This window comes from Heterodontus francisci, chromosome 26 (assembly GCF_036365525.1).
Source record: "Heterodontus francisci isolate sHetFra1 chromosome 26, sHetFra1.hap1, whole genome shotgun sequence".
NCBI lineage: Eukaryota > Metazoa > Chordata > Chondrichthyes > Heterodontiformes > Heterodontidae > Heterodontus > Heterodontus francisci.
This window is the reverse complement of record NC_090396.1, coordinates 33,680,132-33,699,895: the sequence shown is the minus strand read 5'-3', so window position 1 is coordinate 33,699,895 and position 19,764 is coordinate 33,680,132. Positions and strand designations below refer to the sequence as shown.

At 46.4% G+C, this 19,764-nt stretch overlaps 1 protein-coding gene across 14 annotated transcripts in view; it reads left to right on the top strand.

Moving 5' to 3' along the window:
* b3gntl1 (UDP-GlcNAc:betaGal beta-1,3-N-acetylglucosaminyltransferase-like 1) overlaps positions 1-19,362 on the top strand; it is a 351,083-nt gene extending 331,721 nt beyond the window's left edge. For all 14 annotated transcript variants that reach the window (XM_068057997.1, XM_068057993.1, XM_068057996.1 and 11 more), the window contains one exon: positions 17,578-19,362. In XM_068057997.1, the coding sequence (XP_067914098.1) occupies positions 17,578-17,658 (81 nt within the window). In that variant the 3' untranslated portion in view covers positions 17,659-19,362. The remainder of the gene's footprint in view (positions 1-17,577) is intronic.
* Positions 19,363-19,764: the final 402 nt, after the last annotated feature.

Here is a 19,764-nt window from a genome sequence, read left to right as displayed (position 1 = left end):
GCTGTACTGCCTCCAATGCAAGTATTTGAACAGGGACGCTCTGCATCTTGGCCACAATGTTCCCGGCCACCTCCATAACCTTAGTCAATTATCTAGTTTTTCCGAGCTGCAGTTCTTGTCCCTCACCCTCACTCAAACGTCTCCCCACATCATTCATTTTTTTATTGTTTTTTATTGTCTTTGGCCTCCCTGAATCACATCCAATGTCTGTGCGTAGATGTAAACTGGCCCCACAGTTCAGTGATGCCACCCTGCAGGTTCTCCTCCAGGCTGTTAGGGAAAGGCGGGAGGTGCTTTTTCCCCAAGATGACACCAAGAGACCATCCTGCCTGAGCAAGGCGGCCTGGATGGAGGTCGCAGAGGAGGTGAGAAACCATGGGGTCCATCAGAGAATGTGGGTGCAGTGCAGGAAATGGGTCAACGACCTGCTCCGAGCCACCAGGGTAAGTGTGATGGTCACATCGTATCAGAGAGTCTCTCGTGGAGTTGACAATAATGTATATTTGTGAGTGGGCTGGTATGCCAGGCGTGGGAATGGGTGAGCAGCCTCAGTGCCGCATGGCCATTCAGGCCAAATTGTGTGAAAGTCTGGCAGATGTAAGCCCTTGGATGCAACTTGCAACCGACCAGACAGCATGTGTGTTGGGGATGCGTGCAGACAATGGGGTAAGGCGTCACTTGAGATGTAAAGAACCCTGCACTTTGTTATGCAGGACAAGCAGCAACATAATGTGAGAGAAAGATCTAAAACAGGAAGTGGTGTTCCTGATCTGAGGCTTCTCACCACTGCTGAGGAAGAGGTGGTGCAGCTCGCAGGAGAGGAGGGAGGATGAACAGTCGCCGACAGCGAGGCTGGAAAGGCCATGCATTAGCGTTGAAATGCATTCAACCTGGTGATGGCATATTGACACACAGGTGGAACGTGAAGAGATGTGTAGCTCTCATACTGTGATGAACCTTAATGTTTGTTCTCCACTGCAGTCTATCACAATCCCAGGTCCAGGCCACACTACATGAAGAACCTGAAGACTCCACTTCTGGGGACAATGAGACCACTGTCCCAGAGGATGCACCATCACCTGCCTCTTCATCAATCTCTGCCAGCGCAGTAACATCCACACAGCTCGCAGAGGGGTTGCATGCTTAGTCAGAAAACTAAATGTAACGGCATGCCTCATGGTTGGCACACTTTGATGGTTACAGTGGAGGTATAAACATTGCATTTAATGTGGAAGTCACAATATTGACTTTCAATGAATGTTCATGTTACTGTCCAGTTTTGTACTGGACAGTCTGTGGGACATGGATGCACATGCTGGCTGTGTTGACTGTCCCATTTATACACTGTTGTGCTGCCTGTTGCTTGCGTTGCGGACTCAGTTGTTCAGTGGCAAGAGCTCTCCTTAGCAGCATCCTCTCCACCTGCTCCCTATGTTCCACAAAAATTGGGTATATGAAAACCAGGACTGGAATTTTACACCCCCCAAAGAGTGGGCTGGTGGTGGGGAGGTGGGGGGGGGAGCATAAAATGGAGTGGGAGGCTCGGAGGGCCCTTCCCGACCTGTTCCCACCTCCACTGCCATTTTACGCAGACGGTGGCGGCGGGAAACAGCCCGCCCACTCCAGGCCAATCAAGGCCCTTAAGTGGCCACTTGGCAACCATTTAAGGGCCTCCACCTGCCATCATGGGGATTTTGCCATTGGCAAACGGGCAGCCCAGGCCTGAGAAAAGCAGCCTGACAACAGTAGGCAGCCTTCTGACGGCCTGGGGGTGGGGCCATCCTAATTGGAGGGCCGCTCCCGATGCCCCAACTGTCCCCAATGCCCAACACATCCCCTGCCCCCCACAATCGACCTCCCTTGCCTCCCTGATGCCCAACTGATCACCCCTGGTGAGGCCCCAAAAACCTACTTCTTTTGAGGGCTGTCCTTCCTCTTTATCTTAAAACTGGGTTGCAGTTCCAGCAATGGCCACCACTCCTGGTGGTGCTGCTGGGACTAAGAGCTGCCGGCTCACTGACTGGCTGGCAGCTCCATTAGGCAAGACTTCTTGCCTCAAGAAGTTAGAAGTCCCGCCTAAGACCAATTAAGGGCCTGGGGGGCCATAAAATTCAGTCTGGATCCCCAGGTCCCGCGGAGGCGGGATTGCCACCAACGTTTTGGTCAGTGGACAGCTCCCGTCCGACAAACGAAAAATTTCAGCCCAGGTTATTCCAACAATGTAACTGTTCCTAAGGCAGACAGGGAAATGAAAAAATCCTTGTCTATTGTTTTCATCCATAGAATTAATGAGCAGTGAGTTGCTATACTCCTCCCATGGGCCATGCTCACAAATTCACCCAGCCCACTCTGGCCTCCTTCCACTTGGATCTGCAATCCTTGCAGCCCCACGTGTGTCTTGAGATACTGTGAGAATATAGTGCTCAAGGCCATGACCCTCCACCTTCCTCCTGTCACCCTCACGCTAGTCCCCATCACTCTTGACCCTCCCAACATCACCTTGTGCCTTCCCTCTTTAACCCTTCAACCAAACCCCATTACCTCAGAACCTGGCACCATGCAATTGGATGTGCCCGCTCTCCACACTGAGCTTATACCCTTCCCCATCCACATGCCCCCTCTGATCCTAGACCCTCCAGGCATTATCCTTAGAGTACTTGTTAGATCCCCTCACCTGCCCTACGAGACCTTTGATTATGCCAACCTCAGACTGAACCTGCCCCTCTAGCAAATCATACTCCCCCCATGACTCTGATCATTCCCTCTGCCAGCCAGCATCCTGAATTTGACCCACAGGACCCCCAATCTGGACATTTCTGACCCTTCCATTTAGACCCCTCATTTTCCTTACCTTGACTGACTGAACACCAGCCCCCCACCGCCCACTCCCCACTCCACACCCAGGATGCCGGGACCTTCCTATTTCACTCCTCCATTCACCCGACCCCTCCCTCTGTCCTCCCTTGAATCCCTCTGCCACTCCCCCGTTCACCCCAACACAACACCGCCCACCTTTATTTCACCCTTACTGTTCCCGTGTCTCCAGCCAAGCTGCCATTTTCCTATTGCCTGTCCTTGTGCTGCTGAGATCAACAAACTAGACCAGTGACCTCAGACACAACTGCACAAAGACAACTGTTGAACGCCACCTTGAAGCGACTGTGAAGCAGGTGCCACAAGATTCCCATAGGCCCCCCAGTTAATCTGCAAGGTAGGCCTTAATTGCAATTAATTATAAGCTAATTCATTGCATGCAAATGTATTAAAAGTTGAAACCTGCCATGAGACGGTGTGAAGACCAACTCGCCACAAAGACACCATTGACTTAATCTCTGATTCTCAACCCGCTGTCGGGGAAAAGAAATTTAGACTCCCGCTTTATTAAGTCACCCCATCCACCACTTTTCCCGCTCTTACAGGCCCCATACAATACCGCTTAATGGGTGTAAACCAGTCACTCCCTCCAGCAGGTCTGCCCCAGTGTTGGGGTTTTCTGCTACAGTTTACAAAACCCACAAAGGACCAGAAATATGAGCCATTCATTCAAAAAGGAGTGAAGATCATTTTTTAACTGAGTAGCTTACGTCAAAGGCCATTGACTGTAGTGCAGGACAACACTAAGATTAGAAAGAAGATAAAACCAAAGACAAACAATTATTGAATAATAGCAATAGAGCCTCTACCAAAATATTGTAGGTGGCAGGGTGATTAAAGAATGTGGCACAAGACCCATTCTTCAAACATTCTAAATCTTTGAAACAGTAGACGATGTTAAGTAACTCAGAACAAGGCTCCCCATTTACTAATAAACGCTGCAGAAGCAGGTTCCAATAAATTGTGATCAGATTTAAACGGTTCAAAGTAACTTAAGTTTAACAAGGACAATGAAACAACAGAGCAGAGCCTCCATTAAGAACATTAAGAATTAGAAGCACTTCACTGCCATGCCAGCAGAAAATGGGACACAGTACACACCCATCACTGCACCACCAGCACTCAACTGTATTGGTCCTCTCCTAACTAGATTGCAAGCAAAATGAATTTACAGCTCTTATTCCACCTCAAATACCCACAAGATACCAGTAACAAAAAATGCATTTAGCTTTGAAAACACTGAAATCTGGCATACAAAAAGAACAAAGAATAAAGAACAGGACAGCACAGGAACAGGCCATTCGGACCTCCAAGCCTGCGCCAATCTTGGTGCCTGCCGAAACTAACACCTTCTGCACTTCCGGGGCCCATATCCCTCTATTCCCTTCCTATTCATAAATTTGTCAAGATGTCTCTTAAACGTCGCTATCGTATCTGCTTCCACCACCTCCCCTGGCAGCAAGTTCCAGGCACTCACCACCCTCTGTGTAAAAAACATGCCTCGCACATCCCCTCTAAACTTTGCCCCTCGCACCTTAAACCTATGTCCCCTAGTAACTGACTCTTCCACCCTGGGAAAAAGCTTCTGACTATCCACTCTGTCCATGCCGCTCATAACTTTGTAAACCTCTATCATGTCGCCCCTCCACTTCCGTCGTTCCAGTGAAAACAATCCGAGTTTTTCCAACCTCTCCTCATAGCTAATGCCCTCCAGACCAGGCAACATCCTGGTAAACCTCCTCTGTACCCTCTCCAAAGCCTCCACGTCCTTCTGGTAGTGTGACGACCAGAATTGCACGCAATATTCTAAGTGTGGCCTAACTAAGGTTCTGTACAGCTGCAACATGACTTGCCAATTTTTATAGTCTATGCCCCGACCGATGAAGGTAAGCATGCCGAATGCCTTCTTAACTACCTTATCCACCTGCGTTGCCACTTTCAGTGACCTGTGGACCTGTACGCCCAGATCTCTCTGCCTGTCAATACTCCTAAGGGTTCTGCCATTTGCTGTATACCTCCCACCTGCATTAGACCTTCCAAAATGCATTACCTCACATTTGTCCGGATTAAACTCCATCTGCCATTTCTCCGCCTAAGTCTCCAACCGATCTATGTCCTGCTGTATCCTCTGACAATCCTCATCATTATCCGCAACTCCACCAACCTTTGTGTCGTCCGCAAACTTACTAATCAGACCAGCTACATTTTCCTCCAAATCACTTATATATACTACAAACAGCAAAGGTCCCAGCACTGATCTCTGCGGAACACCACTAGTCACATCCCTCCATTCAGAAAAACACCCATCCACTGTTACCCTCCGTCTTCTATGACCGAGCCAGTTCTGTATCCATCTTGCCAGCTCACCTCTGATCCCGTGTGACTTCACCTTTTGCACCAGTCTGCCATACGGGACCTTGTCAAAGGCTTTACTAAAGTCCACATAGACAACATCCACCGCCCTTCCCTCATCAATCATCTTCGTCACTTCCTCAGAAAACTCAATCAAATTAGTAAGACACAACCTCCCCTTCACAAAACCATGCTGCCTCTCGCTAATAAGTTCGTTTGTTTCCAAACGGGAGTAAATCCTGTCTCGAAGAATCCTCTCTAATAGTTTCCCTACCACTGACGTAAGGCTCACCGGCCTATAATTTCCTGGATTATCCTTGCCACCCTTCTTAAACACAGGAACAACATTGGCTATTCTCCAATCCTCTGGGACCTCACCTGTAGCCAATGAGGATGCAAAGATTTCTGTCAAGGCCCCAGCAATTTCTTCCCTTGCCTCCCTCAATATTCTAGGGTAGAACTCATCAGGCCCTGGGGACTTATCTACCTTAATGCTTTGCAAGACACCCAACACCTCCTCCTTTTTGATAATGAGATGACTGAGACTATCTGCACTCCCTTCCCTAGGCTCATCATCCACCAAGTCCTTCTCCTTGGTGAATACTGATGCAAAGTACTCATTTAGCACCTCGCCCATTTCCTCTGGCTCCACGCATAGATTCTCATCTCTGTCCTTGAGTGGCCAACCCTTTCCCTGGTTACCCTCTTGCTCTTTATATATGTATAAAAAGCCTTGGGATTTTCCTTAATCCTGTTTGCCAATGACTTTTCATGACCCCTTTTAGCCCTCCTAACTCCTTGCTTAAGTTCCTTCCTACTGTCTTTATATTCCTCAAGTGCTTCATCTGTTCCTAGCCTTCCAGCCCTTACAAAGACTCCCACATGTCAGATGTTGATTTACCCTCAAACAGCCGCCCCCAATCTAAATTCTTCAGTTCCTGCCTAATATTGTTATAATTAGCCTTCCCCCAATTTAGCACCTTCACCCGAGGACTACTCTTATCCTTATCCACAAGTACCTTAAACTTATGGAATTATGGTCACTGCTCCCGAAATGCTCCCCCACTGAAACTTCGACCACCTGGCCGGGCTCATTCCCCAATACCAGGTCCAGAATGGCCCCATCCCTCGTTGGACTATCTACATACTGTTTCAAGAAGCCCTCCTGGATGCTCCTCACAAATTCTGCCCCATCCAAGCCCCAAGCACGAAGTGAGTCCCAGTCAATATTGGGGAAGTTAAAATCACCCACCACTACAACCCTGTTACCTTTACATCTTTCCAAAATCTGTCTACATATCTGCTCCTCTACCTCCCGCTGGCTGTTGGGAGGCCTGTAGTAAACCCCCCCACATTGTGACTGCACCCTTCCTATTCCTGAGCTCCACCCATATTGCCTCACTGCATGACCCCTCTGAGGTGTCCTCCCGCAGTACAGCTGTGATATTCTCCTTAACCAGTAATGCAACTCCCCCACCACTTTTACATCCCCCTCTATCCCGCCTGAAGCTTCTAAAGCCTGGAACATTTAGCTGCCAATCCTGTCCTTCCCTCAACCAAGTCTCTGTAATAGCAACAACATCATATTTCCAAGTACTAATCCAAGCTCTAAGTTCATCTGCCTTACCTGTTATACTTCTCGCATTGAAACAAATGCACTTCAGACCACCAGTCCCGCTGTGCTCAGCAACATCTCCCTGCTTGCTCTTCCTTTTAGTCCTACTGGCCTTATTTACTATGTCCTCCTCATTTACTTCACTAGCTGACCTACTGCTCTGGTTCCCACCCCCCTGCCACACTAGTTTAAACCCTCCCGAGTGACGCTAGCAAACCTTGCAGCCAGGATATTAGTGCCCTTCCAGTTTAGATGCAACCCGTCCTTCTTGTACAGGTCCCATCTGTCCCTGAAGAGATCCCAATGGTCCAGATATCTGAAACCCTCCCTTCTACACCAGCTGCTCAGCCACGTGTTTAGCTGCACTATCTTCCTATTTCAAGCCTGACTGGCACGTAGCACAGGGAGTAATCCAGAGATTACAACCCTAGAGGTCCCTGTTTTTTACCTTACTACCTAACTCCCTAAACTCCCCCTGCAGGACCTCATCATTCTTCCTGCCTATGTCATTGGTACCGATGTGTACCACAACCTCTGGCTGTTCACCCTCCCCCTTCAGAATGCCCCCTGTCCGTTCAGAGACATCCTTGACCCTGGCACCAGGGAGGCAACATACCTTCCTGGAGTCTCTTTCACGTCCACAGAAGTGCCTATCTGTGCCCCTGACTATAGAGTCCCCTATAACTATTGCTCTTCTGCGCTTTGTCCCTCCCTGCTGAACAACAGTGCCAACCGTGGTGCCACTGCTCTGGCTGCTGCTGTTTTCCCCTGATAGGCCATCCCCCCCAACAGTATCCGAAACGGTATACTTGTTAGAGAGGGGGATAGCCACAGGGGATTCCTGCACTGACTGCCTTCCCCTTCTCGCGGTCACCCATCTATCTGCCTGCACTTTGGGTGTAACCACTTCTCTAAAACTCCTGTCTATGATGCTGTCTGCCACCTGCATGCTCCTAAGTGCATCCAGTTGCCGCTGCAACCGATCCGTACGGTCTGTGAGGAGCTGCAACTGGGTACACTTCCTGCAGATGTAGTCGCCCGGAACGCTGGAAGCATCACGGACTTCCCACATCTCACAGGTGAAGCACTTCACCCCTCTAACTGACATTTCTATCACTAATTAGTTAATTGATATAAAATAAATAAATACGTATTAAATCATTACTAAATTATGATACACTTCACTATGTGGTCCCTCGTGCTAGATTTCTACAATAAATATTAAATGCCGTTTAAATACAGTAATCTCCTCCCTCTGGTTTAGTTACTCTACTTATTAATTAGTTAATTAGTGTTTTAATCAATTTTTATCAGTTTTATTTTCAAATTCGGTATAGATTCCCTACCAGCCAATCAGGTCACAGCTTTCCTGTGATAATTTGGCAAGATAAAGAAAATGGTACCTTGCTTATTGCCAGAGGACGTTTTATTCCTCCAAATATAAGGGACATTTGCATTTGACTCAGAAACACTTGAGGCTATTTGAGATTCTTTTTCTAAATGGCCATATTGTTGTCTAGCTTCGAAATTAAGATGTAGTTCTCAACCAGTTTAAATGTATTCACTCCATGTAATAGAATCTGTTGATTTAGTTGTATAAACCCATCTGACTAATAAAATCTATCACTAAAATATGTGTGAGTGCATTTCTTGGAAGGATCTCCAAAAACTGGGAGGTGGGATCCCATCAGGCTTTGCATTGATGTCATATTAAGGTCATTGGCATTGCTCAAGACCTGTTTTAAACAGACTGTGTTTCTTGTTCAAACACGTCCATGTAAAAAGACATGTGTGATTCACAGGAGACTTTTATTCATAATATTATGGAGCTTTCCACAGCTATCTGTCGTGTAGGTTGTGAACTGAAATGGTCAGAACCTAAGTGTTTAACAGTGTATATCATGCAATTTTTTCAAAAGCTCACTTTCCTTGATCTGTAAGTGTGGCATGTTGTGACAGACTGAAGCACATTTTAAAACAAGGTTTGCATAAATTATAGCAGTATTAACAGGATGCTGGAAATGTGAATTGGGTAACAGAAAAGCAACACATAGCAAGTCACTCAGCATCTCAGGAAAAGCGGTTACCATATCTTCTCTTTTCAGAGTGACTGGTGAATCTTTAACTGAGTACAAATTGTCCTGACTTCAGTAGTCAAGTATTTGAAACAGTAATTCTGTGTCTTATATGGAAGGATTCTCGTACTGTGACCAGACCTGAACTCTTGTACTTTCTGCTTCTCTCACTCGTGTCATCAGTGACATCTTTTAGTTTAGAGATACAGCACTGAAACAGGCCCTTCGGCCCACCGAGTCTGTGCCGACCATCAACCACCCATTTATACTAATCCTACACTAATCCCATATTCCTACCACATCCCAACTTGTCCCTATATTTCCCTACCACCTACCTATACTAGGGGCAATTTATAATGGCCAATTAACCTATCACCCTGCAAGTCTTTTGGCATGTGGGAGGAAACCGGAGCACCCGGAGGAAACCCACGCAGACACAGGGAGAACTTGCAAACTCCACACAGGTGGTAGCCAGAATTGAACCCGGGTCGCTGGAGCTGTGAGGCTGCGGTGCTAACCACTGTGCTAACAAGAGCAGGCAGTCAGGCCATGAATACTCCATAGCATCCAGCACCAGTACAACTAAAAAGACTGTCTGGTCAGAGTTTATAGTCACCAGGAGAGAGAGGCAGAGTGCTCTGACACAAACTCAGAAAACTCTTTCCCTTCATTAAACTGGATCCAAAAGCCAGATCACAGGGCGGAATGGACAATGTTGTAACAGACCATTCCAAATTCATTCCCTAAAACCTTTAACAATTATATGTCCACTTACAGTACCAGTTGCTAGCTATGGATTGTAGGGTAATTGTTCCTGCATTACAACACTTCATTGGCTGTAAACCGTTTTGAGATGTCAGGTGGTCATGAAAGCTGCTAAATAAATGAAGTCTTTCTTTTAATAAAAATGGTAACAAAATGACATGAAAACTTGAATAACATTATAAGCCAAGATACCATAAATAACACATTTTAATAATACAGTCTTCCCAGAACCAAATTAGAAACGGTAGTTTTTTCACCTTTGAAGTCTTTCCGTGCTACCCACTATTGCTTATACAATTCCCTCCTATTCAGTGTCAGAAAAACAAAAGCCGTCATCTCCACCAGTAACTGCATTCTTCTAACCTTGACTCTGTACACTTCCCTGGCTGCCATTTTATTTGAAATCTGGAGAACCTTGAAGATTTGCTCAATCCTGAGCTAAATTCTTTCCTGATATCCATTTGTCTGGTTTCTTCAAAGTGCCATAGAGTTCCCTTGCAAAGTATTGCTCTCCCATTAGCCCAATAAGATCTTTGCCTGTGCCCCTCCATGATCCCTTCCAGTCATAGATCCTAATGTGAAAACCTCCACTCCTCCAGGTCCAGGGCCAGTCTGTTCCTTATTCCTCCACTCACTACTGACCACAATTAATAGCCTTTATTTCAGTCTTCCCTTATGCCTCTGTCCCTTGGAATTCCCTACCAAATACTTCCAAACTGTCATAGTTCTCCCTGTTACAAAAGGTGTCTAAAAATGTTCTCTTCTATTCTGCTTTTCGCTGCACCCCAGACTCCTTATTCTCTTTTCCCTTCCTCCTGGTCAGCATCTCTTATCTTTCCATCTGTAACTCACTTTTAGGTGTCTCTCTATCCATGAGGAGTGCTTTTGAAATGTCAGTTGTTGTACAAAGGATACATTTTGCATTTATTCAACAGTATGATTTCAGTCAACAAAACCGCTAATTAATGATAATATGGGGTGAATTTCCATGGAACATTCCTACTCATCTTCTGTAACTTTGGTGGAAGAGCCACATAAACTCTGGAAAAATGGCCTAAATGGAAACTTGCAGAGAACTAAATAGAATTTTCAGCAGAGAAATAGACCATTCGGCCCAGTCAGTCTGTGCCAGTATTTATGTTCCACATGTGCCTCCTTCCATCTTACTTCATCTCAGCCTATAATCATAACTGTCTATTTCTTTCTCCTAATGTATTTATCTAGCTTCTCCTTAAACGCATCTGTGCTAATCACTTCACCTTTCCATAGGTATTGAGTTCCACATTCTCAGCACAATTTGTCACAATTTACTTACACTGAAAAAAACCTGCTCTTCCACACATCTCTCAGCATCCATTCATGGCTTGGCCAGCTGTGGGATGTTCATTCAATTGTGATTCAATGCTGTTCATTCTCTTATTGTTCATGTCTAGCAGAAGAAACCAAGGATATTCCAATACCTAAAGAATATGCAAAGACTTTATTGGAGTAGAAATATCGGACTCTTTTGTTCCCCATCCAGTGGGGAAATACCTGGCCTTTAATTCACGGTTGTTTATGATTGTATGATTAAAATCAAGAGCTCAATGTAGGAAATCAAATGTGCAGACCCTCACTCTATCACTTCATACTGGAATATCCTGTGATTGGCCTTTGAGTTTTTTTATTCATTCACGGGATGTGAGAATCACTGGCAAGGCCAGCATTCATTGCCCATCCCTAACTGTCCTTGAGAAGGTGGTAGAGAGCCACCTTCTTGAACCACTGCATCCATGTGGTGTAGGTACACCCACGGTGCTTTTAGAGAAGGAGTTCCAGGTTTTTGACCCAGCAACAGTGAAAGAATGGCAGTATAGTTCCAAGTGACTTGGAGAGGAACTTGCAGGTGGTGGTGTTCCCATGTGTCTGCTGCCCTTGTTCTTCTAGGTGGGAGAGGTCACAAGTTTGGAAAGTGCTGTCGAAGGAGCCTTGATGAGGTGATCCTATGATGTAGATGGTATACGCTGCTGCCACTGTGCGTCGGTGGTGGAGGGAGTGAATGTTAAAGTTGGTGGATGGGGTGCTGATCAAGTGGATGCTTTGTCCTGGCTGATGTCGAGCTTCTTGAGTGTTGTTGGAGTTGCACTCATCCAGGCAAGTGGGAAATATTCCATCACACTCCTGACTTGTGCCTTTTAGATGGTGGACGGACATTGGGGAGACAGGAGGTGAGTTACTTGACTCAGAATTCCCAGCCTCTGACATGCTCTTGTAGCTTCAGTATTTATGTGTCCATTTAAATTTCTGGTCAATGGTCACCCCCAAGAAGTTGATGGTTGGGGATTCAGTGATGGTAATGCCATTGAATGTGATGAGGAGGTGGTTAGATTCTCTCCTGTTGGAGATGGTAATTGCCTGGCACTTGTGTGGCGCAAATGTTCTTGTCACTTATCAACCCAAACCTAAATGTTGTCCATGGTCCTTTGTGCTAGACACTAACCAGTGGAGAGTTTTCCCTTGATTCCACTAATTTCAGTTTTACTAAGGTTCCTTGATGCCACATTTAGTTAAGTGCTACTTTGATGTCAAGGGCAGTTACTTTCTTCTCACCTTTTGTGTTCAGCTCTTTCATCCATGTTTGGACCAAGAGTGTATTGAGGTCAGGAACTGAGGGGTCCTGGCGGAACTTAGCGGTGAGATACCCATGACAATGAGTCAATGATTAATAATGGGCTGAATTTTGTGCTCCCATTTAAGGCGCATTCTGTGGTGTAGAGGGACGGAGAAATGCCGCGAAGCCGGCCACCCTGAAACCCAGTACTGTTCCACAGTGTTCTGATTTCGTCAGAGTTGGAGAAGTACCATGGCAGTATTGATGCCCCGATGTGACGGCAAACTAATGTAAATTGGTAAAATGCTATTTAGCATTAATTTAAATGTAATTACTTCCAATTTAACAACTGGACTATGATTTTGTAGATGGCATGCGGCACTCACGTGCCTTCAGCTTTGCGACCGTTACAAGCTGGCGGCACCAAGCCACGAGGCCTTGGTGCCGTAATGGGGAGATACCCTGACCACTGCAGCATAGGGGAAGTGTGAGGTTGTTCGGCCATTGCTGCTCTGCTGGCTGGGTCTGCAAGGGGGCTGTGTGTACCAGGGCCTTGCAAGGGTATAGGTTGTGTGTGTCGGGCAGCTATTAGAGGGTTTTCAAAATGATGTTCTAATGTGTATGGTGTCTCACACAGCTGGAAGAAATGGAAGCCCTACATTAACCATTAGTCTTGAGGCACATCAGGCATTTAGATGAGCAAGATTGATAAGCATTGTTGCCAAGGCACACTCGTCTCTGCATCTGAAGTAATCCCAAGACTCCAGGACACCTGCCATGGGTCTCACACACCCTGTGTTTTTGGATCCCCTTGGGCTGTTGAGGCATCGCTGACAGAGGCAGGCCCAAGAGGCAGCTACACCTGACCCTGAAGCTCCAGGACACAAAAAGCAGCAGCCGACCAGGCCAAAAGGGCCCAAGTATGCCAGCGACCCTACAGGATTCGCGTCACCTACCTCCAGATGTCAGAGCGACACTGTTAGCAAAGACTATGGCTCTCCAGAGTGGCCGTCACCAATTTATATGCCCTGCTGCAAGACGATTTGAGACCAATGGGATTTGGGGGTCACCCTATGCCAGTGCCCCTAAAGATTACCGTGGCACTAAACTTCTACGCATCTGGATCTTTCCAGGGATCCAGGGGCAGAGAAACATAGAAAAATAGGAGCAGGAGTAGGCCAATCAGCCCTTCGAGTCTGCACCGCCATTCAATCCGATCATGGCTGATCATCCAAACTCCTTACCCTGTTCCCGCTTTCTCCCTGTATCCCTTGATCCCTTTAGCCCTAAGAACTATATCTAACTCTTTCTTGAATATATTTAATGACATGTGTGGGGTCTCCCAGGCAGCAGCACATCACTGTATCAAGGAGATGACCAGTGCCCTGTTCAAGAGGCCGTTGACTATGTGCACCATCAGACTGACTCTGATAGTCAGGCCCAGAGGGCCATGGGTTTCAGGGGCCATATCTGGATTCCCATAGGTGCAAGGTCTGATAGATTGCGCACATGTGGCCATCAAGTTTCCAATGGACCAGCCAGCCGCCTTCATCAATGGGAAGAGCTTCCATTCAATCAACGTTCAACTGGTCTGCAACCACTGAAAGTGTTTCCTGCAGGTGTGTACCTGCTTCCCGGGAAGCAGCCACGATGCCTACATACTTTGACAGTCCCAGGTGTCACAGCTTTTCAATCCTCCGCTTGCCTTCAGGGGTGGATTCTCAGGAACAAGGGCTACCCATTGAAGACATGGCTTCTGACGCCTTTGAGGAACCTTCGCAATACTGTGGAGGAGAGGTAGAACACTTGTCACGGCTCCACCCAAGCGAGCATTGAGCAGGCCATTGGGCTGCTGAAGATAATGTTCTGCTGCCTCAATCAATCTGGTGGAGCCCTACAGTATGCCCCAGCAAGGGCCTTATGTATTGTGATGGTCTGCTGTGCTCTGCATATTCTAGCACTACAGAGGGGGGAGGCCTTACATGAGGAAGATATGCCTGAGTGAAACTCCTCCGACAAAAAGGACACAGAGGAGAGACGGGGCAAGCAGCAATGAGTGATGATCACATGGCAATGGAGGCCAGACATGTTGAATGATGCGCAAAGGAGGCAAGAGACCACCTCATAATGACCCACTTTCAGTCACCCTAATGTCCACTCACTGAGAATCCAATAAATGTTCACTTTCATGCATGTCGGATGCCGTCTCCTTTCCATGTTGTTCCCTGAATGCCGACCAGTTGCAATGTGTGCTGGTGTTCTTTGGGGAACTTATGTTAATGGGATCAGCAGTCACATTGCCATGGTAATGAGGGCTGTGGTACGTTGGCACTGCACTAAGGGGTAGGGTGGAATTCAGAAGCTCATAATCAAGGCATTTTGGAACATGGTTTTCACACAATGATGGCCAATGATTGGCACAAAAGAATGTGTAATTAGATTCCACATAACATATTGGCGTCGCCCATGAATACCCATGTGTGGCTAGGTGATTTTCTAAATACACTTGCGGGTGCTTCTACACAGTGTGATCCCTGCGCTGGAGGCAGGCTGCTGATCAGGCTGCCCCTTGGCCTGAGATGATTTCGGCAGCCATCTTCTGGGTGCCTGAGGCCTGGATGGCCCCAGCTGCTTAAGGGTTTCCTGCACAGATGCAGGACTCTTCCCAGGCATCGCAGCTGCTGGAGCTAGGCTCACTGGCGGAGGGGCTGAGGAGCCAGTGTCCAAACTCGAAGCACCCTGAGGGGAGCCGCCAGATGTGGTGGGCAGCCTATCTTCCTCCCTTTCAAGGCTCAATGGAACCTCCCTGCTCACCAGAGAAGGATTAAGAACATAAGAATTAGGAGCAGGAGTAGGCCATTTGGTCCCTCAAGCCTGTCCCGCCATTCAATAAGGTCATGGCTGATCTGCCCCAGACCTCAACTTCTCTTTCGTACCAGTTCCTCATAGCCCTCAAGTCCGCGATATACTTAGGATTAGGATGATTAGGAGCGGGAAAACTCTCCAGACTCCTGGTCTTTCTCTTGCCTTGCCACTGCTGATTTGAGCTGTTGACCAAGGCGATGGTGTGAAGGTCCTGGCGCATCTGTGGAATCCGTTTCTCCATAAGGGTCACCAACATCTCGATGGAGGAAGCCATGTGCTGGTATGCCTGGGACATGGCAGCAATCATGGCATGGATGGACTCTTCCATCGTCTGTTCATGGCTGTGCAAGGCCTTTGGCACCTCCACCAGATGTTGCCTTACTTCTCCAGCGTGCCCTGTGCTGTCGACATCAGAGGCTGATCATTAGCCTGGGGCTCAGCATGGGCCTGGCCACCCACAGTCCTCCGACTGTCAGAGGCTTCGGCTGTCTCAGCCTCAGGTAGTTGCTCTGGCGTGTGTGCGGTGCTCTCACCAGCTAGTCACCCTGATTCAAATGCCAATTGATTACCTACTGAGGTGTCCCTGTGGGACTGCAGTCCCCATGCAAACATCGACCTGCACGTTAGAACAAAAGCATGTGTGGGTTAGGCTGCACACATCCTGTTATAGAAAACGTGCCTGAGGTGGCTCTCCATCATTAATGAATTTTTCGATGAACGGAAATAATCATTCTCTTGCAGGGACCCTGGTCTCCTCGTCTGATATTGCGTGATCGCCTTGGCTTCCCACTAGTTCCAAGGCCTCTTGTTTGGTCTGCTGAGAGGACATATGTTTGGGACACCGCCATCGGTCCTGGCTGCCTCTCTCCTGTTCTGGACCCTCATCTCCTGCAAAAGGAAAGATATTGAAATTATAAGTTGGCATATGTTTCACAATGACTTTTCTGCTACCATGGGCACCTTGTCACCAACTGGGGGATGTGACGTAGGTCACACTGGCTCGCCCTGTGATGGGATTTACTGGGGCTGAACTATAAACGAGGGTGGCTTGTTTCCCAGGTGCAGCCATGCATCTGTGTTGATGATGTTATAACCTCACTGTCTTTGAGATAGCAGTGGCACCTTCACCATGTCACACACCCTGTAGTGACATCCAAACCCCAGAAAGGAACTTTGGAACATAGCACTCACCTTGACAATGCAGGAGGTCATTAACCCTCTTCCAGCACTGCAACCTGTTGCGTCGGGTGACCCCATGGCTACTGACCTCCTCTGCGATCTCCGTCAAGCTTGCTTGGTCAGACAGGAGAACCTCTTCTTGCCGTCACTGGGGAAGGGAACCTCCCGCATTTCCCTTGCAGCCTGGAGGATAATCAGCAGGGAGGCATCACTGAAGTGTGGGGCCATCATAGGTCTAGCTTCTGTCATCTCTCCACTCTTCCTAGTGGGGAGGATTGTTAAAGTTAAAAGTGATATGAATTTGTAAGGCTAACAGTAAAATGAGCTTCTGTAGACTTCAAGACAGGGGTAAATGCAGGGCTGGCAGGCTTTTAAAAATGGCGCCAGTACCTGATCCAATGTCAGCTGATGCCGTGATCAGCGTCTCAGGTGCCGCCTCCGCCACATGATTGGGGGTGACCGCCTGCTGCATTATGTTAAATAGCCCGTGGCGGCGCAGCACGGGACTGCCACGCTTTCCACACCCAGGCTCACTAAATTCAGCCTAATGTGTTATAACAACTACCTTTTTAGGCACAGTGTACGGGAGGTAAATCAGTCAAAGAAACCAGTGAAGGAAAGGGTTTATGTTAATACTGACCCAGAACCAAATAGACAACTTTACTGCCCTCATTTTGAAAAGGATGTTCAGAGCTGGAGGTGGGCCTTGAAGTACTATGTGCCCTCAAGTTGTGGTGAGAAATACTGGGACAGCTGCTGAGGTGAATCCAAAATAATCGCACACTAAAATGAGAAAGAATTAAAGGATTAACCCGAAAGTTAAAGGAAACATGCTGTTAATTGACTGAGATGGATGTAAACCACCGCCCAAGTGGAATGAAAGTGAGGCAATGTAGTGTAGTGATAGAATTCTTCAAAGCAGGAGTATAATTATAGCCAAGTACACAACTACCAGCTATTATTTTGTTTTTGTGTTTTCACCATTCTCTGAAAAGAAAACTATTCAGACCTACATTACAGCTGCCCGCTCACAGTGAGAAACTGTCAAGAGTAGTGTTATTGCTCACAAATCTTTGGCTTCTCGAGATGATTCATACCAGTCTGTGTATTTCTCAATAACTGAGGATAGAGTTAAAGCTCCCAGCACATTGATGCATTGCCAGGTTTCAAGATGGATTAGCCCTGCACTTATGTCATCAATTGTCTGATGAGAAGCAGAACTGAGTTTGACTTGTGTGATCTAACATTTCTTGTTTTGGCAGGACCTGACAGGTGGCAGATTTGAAGAAAACTTGAATTCACTGAAACTGAAGGAAGGAGTGGACTACTATCATTTCAGCTAAGGACCTTGTGCGACTACTGTATGGTTGACTCCCACAGTGCCTGCAGGAAGATAGAAAATAATTTTGACCTTATTGCTCGTGTTCTTGATTAAATTACAATTAATTCAATATGGGGCCCAGTTTGTTTGAAAACGGTTCTTTTCAGCGGTGCCTTGCATTGATGACGATGCATCGAGTTTCGGGGCAAAATACATTTCTGCAGATGTACAGTGTAGATATCACTGAACAAGTGTTTGTAAGTGATATTGTGTAGATAGTTACCAGAAAATTCTATAAAAGAGAAAGATTTACAGTTATATACCATCTTTCATAATCTGAGGGTGTCCCAAAGTGCTTTAAAGCCAATGAAGAACTTTTTGAAGTGTAGCCAGATATGTATAAGAAATTTATTTTGCAGATACATTTTCTGTCACCATTGTTTACAGTATTGACAAGACTAAGGGGATTTCTTTCATGATTTTCTTCCGTGGATATTGTATTTTGTGCAGACTTCAATGTAAACAATGTAAACAAACTATCATACAATAGGGAGGCACTATCTAACATAGCCATGGATAATGGTCCCAAAATTTATGGGTTCCAAGCAGGTAAAAGTGAAAATTTCCACCCAGCAATCCAGCAGTTTGTAGCGGATCATGTTCTTCCAGGAATCCACCCAGTTTACGCTAGATTTTAAATTCCAGTGAGAGCTGGGAGTGAAGGGAATCTTGGGTCCACCTCCCCACCCTTCACCCTGACAAGGGAGTGTAGCTGGGGGAGTTCCCAGGCTCCACTTTATGAAGGCCCTAAATCATTACCAGGGAAGTGTAATCAATCCCAAAGAGATCCTGCAGTCTCTGTTGGGAGCAGAAGATTGAAAACATCTTTCGCTTCCGAGCCCTTACCAGGCCTCCTCTCCACCATCAGAGTGGACTGGCACCATTTGTTTGGGGTATGCATCATTGAAATCACACTTGCTGATGAAATGCACCCAACCCTCCATCTTCAATTCAGGCCAAATGGATGTTTCGCTCCTTCATATTTGTGCTGGCAGTGCACCCTCCAGAAGTTAAGTTGATTGTGACATGATTGCTTTAATATATACTTCTTACTCATTGCTGAAAGAATGCAGTGTTCACATTAAAGCTGACATTTGAAGATCAGTGCCAATCAGAAATGCCGGACAAGCTGACAGTTTTTGTGGCCACATTTGGGGACTCTATTTCCACCAGTCAGAGAATCTTCCTTCAAAACCTTGGATAATTGCAGCTCAGGACTTGTGTATTGTCTTGAATGCTTTCTGGGCAATGCCTGCAGTTGTAAATATGACGCATCACTTGAGGAGATCACAATCAAACAGGTTGAGCAGCTTTTAGTTAAGGTCACAAGCAGGTGTGTGCTTATTGCACAAAATGAAATGAGATCTAAAAACAAATTCCAGTCTACTAAACTCACACACACGTGCGTAATTGCAATTATAATGTAGACTTTGTTTTCTTTGTTCAGTACCTTTTGTTGCTGTCTATTATTCTATTGACCTCATAACTAGAATTGATGTCTCTGTAGGTATTCAGTCTCCTTCCATTCTGAAGCCATATACAACATGTTTAGTGTCTCTCCTTCCTACACAATATGGTTTTTATTCCTGAATGTGTCTGTGTACATTGTCAATCCTTTGCTTATTGTACAAGGAAAAATGTGAATAAAAGATTTTTTTAACATCAACGTAAGTATTGCATCAAATACCATTAAATTCACTCTATAGTTCACACATAGATAGGTTAGGTTAGGGGTTCTGATGAAGGGTCACAGATCTGAAATATTAACTCTGTTTCTCTCTACACAGATGCTGCCAGACCTGCTGAGTATTTCCGGAAGCTTCTGTTCTCATTTCAGAGTTCCAGCATCCGCAGTATTTTGCTCTTATTTTAGGTTAGATTCCTCTTCAGCTGGTATCATTTTTGATCAAAAGAAAACACAGCACAGAGAATTGGCCCAAAGCAAATGCAGAAAATGCTGGAATTACTCAGCAGGTTAGGCAGCAAATGTGGAGAGAAAAACGGCGTTAAAGTTTCAGGTCCATAATTTTTCATCAAAACTGAGCAAGAGGTGAGATTCGAAGAAGGG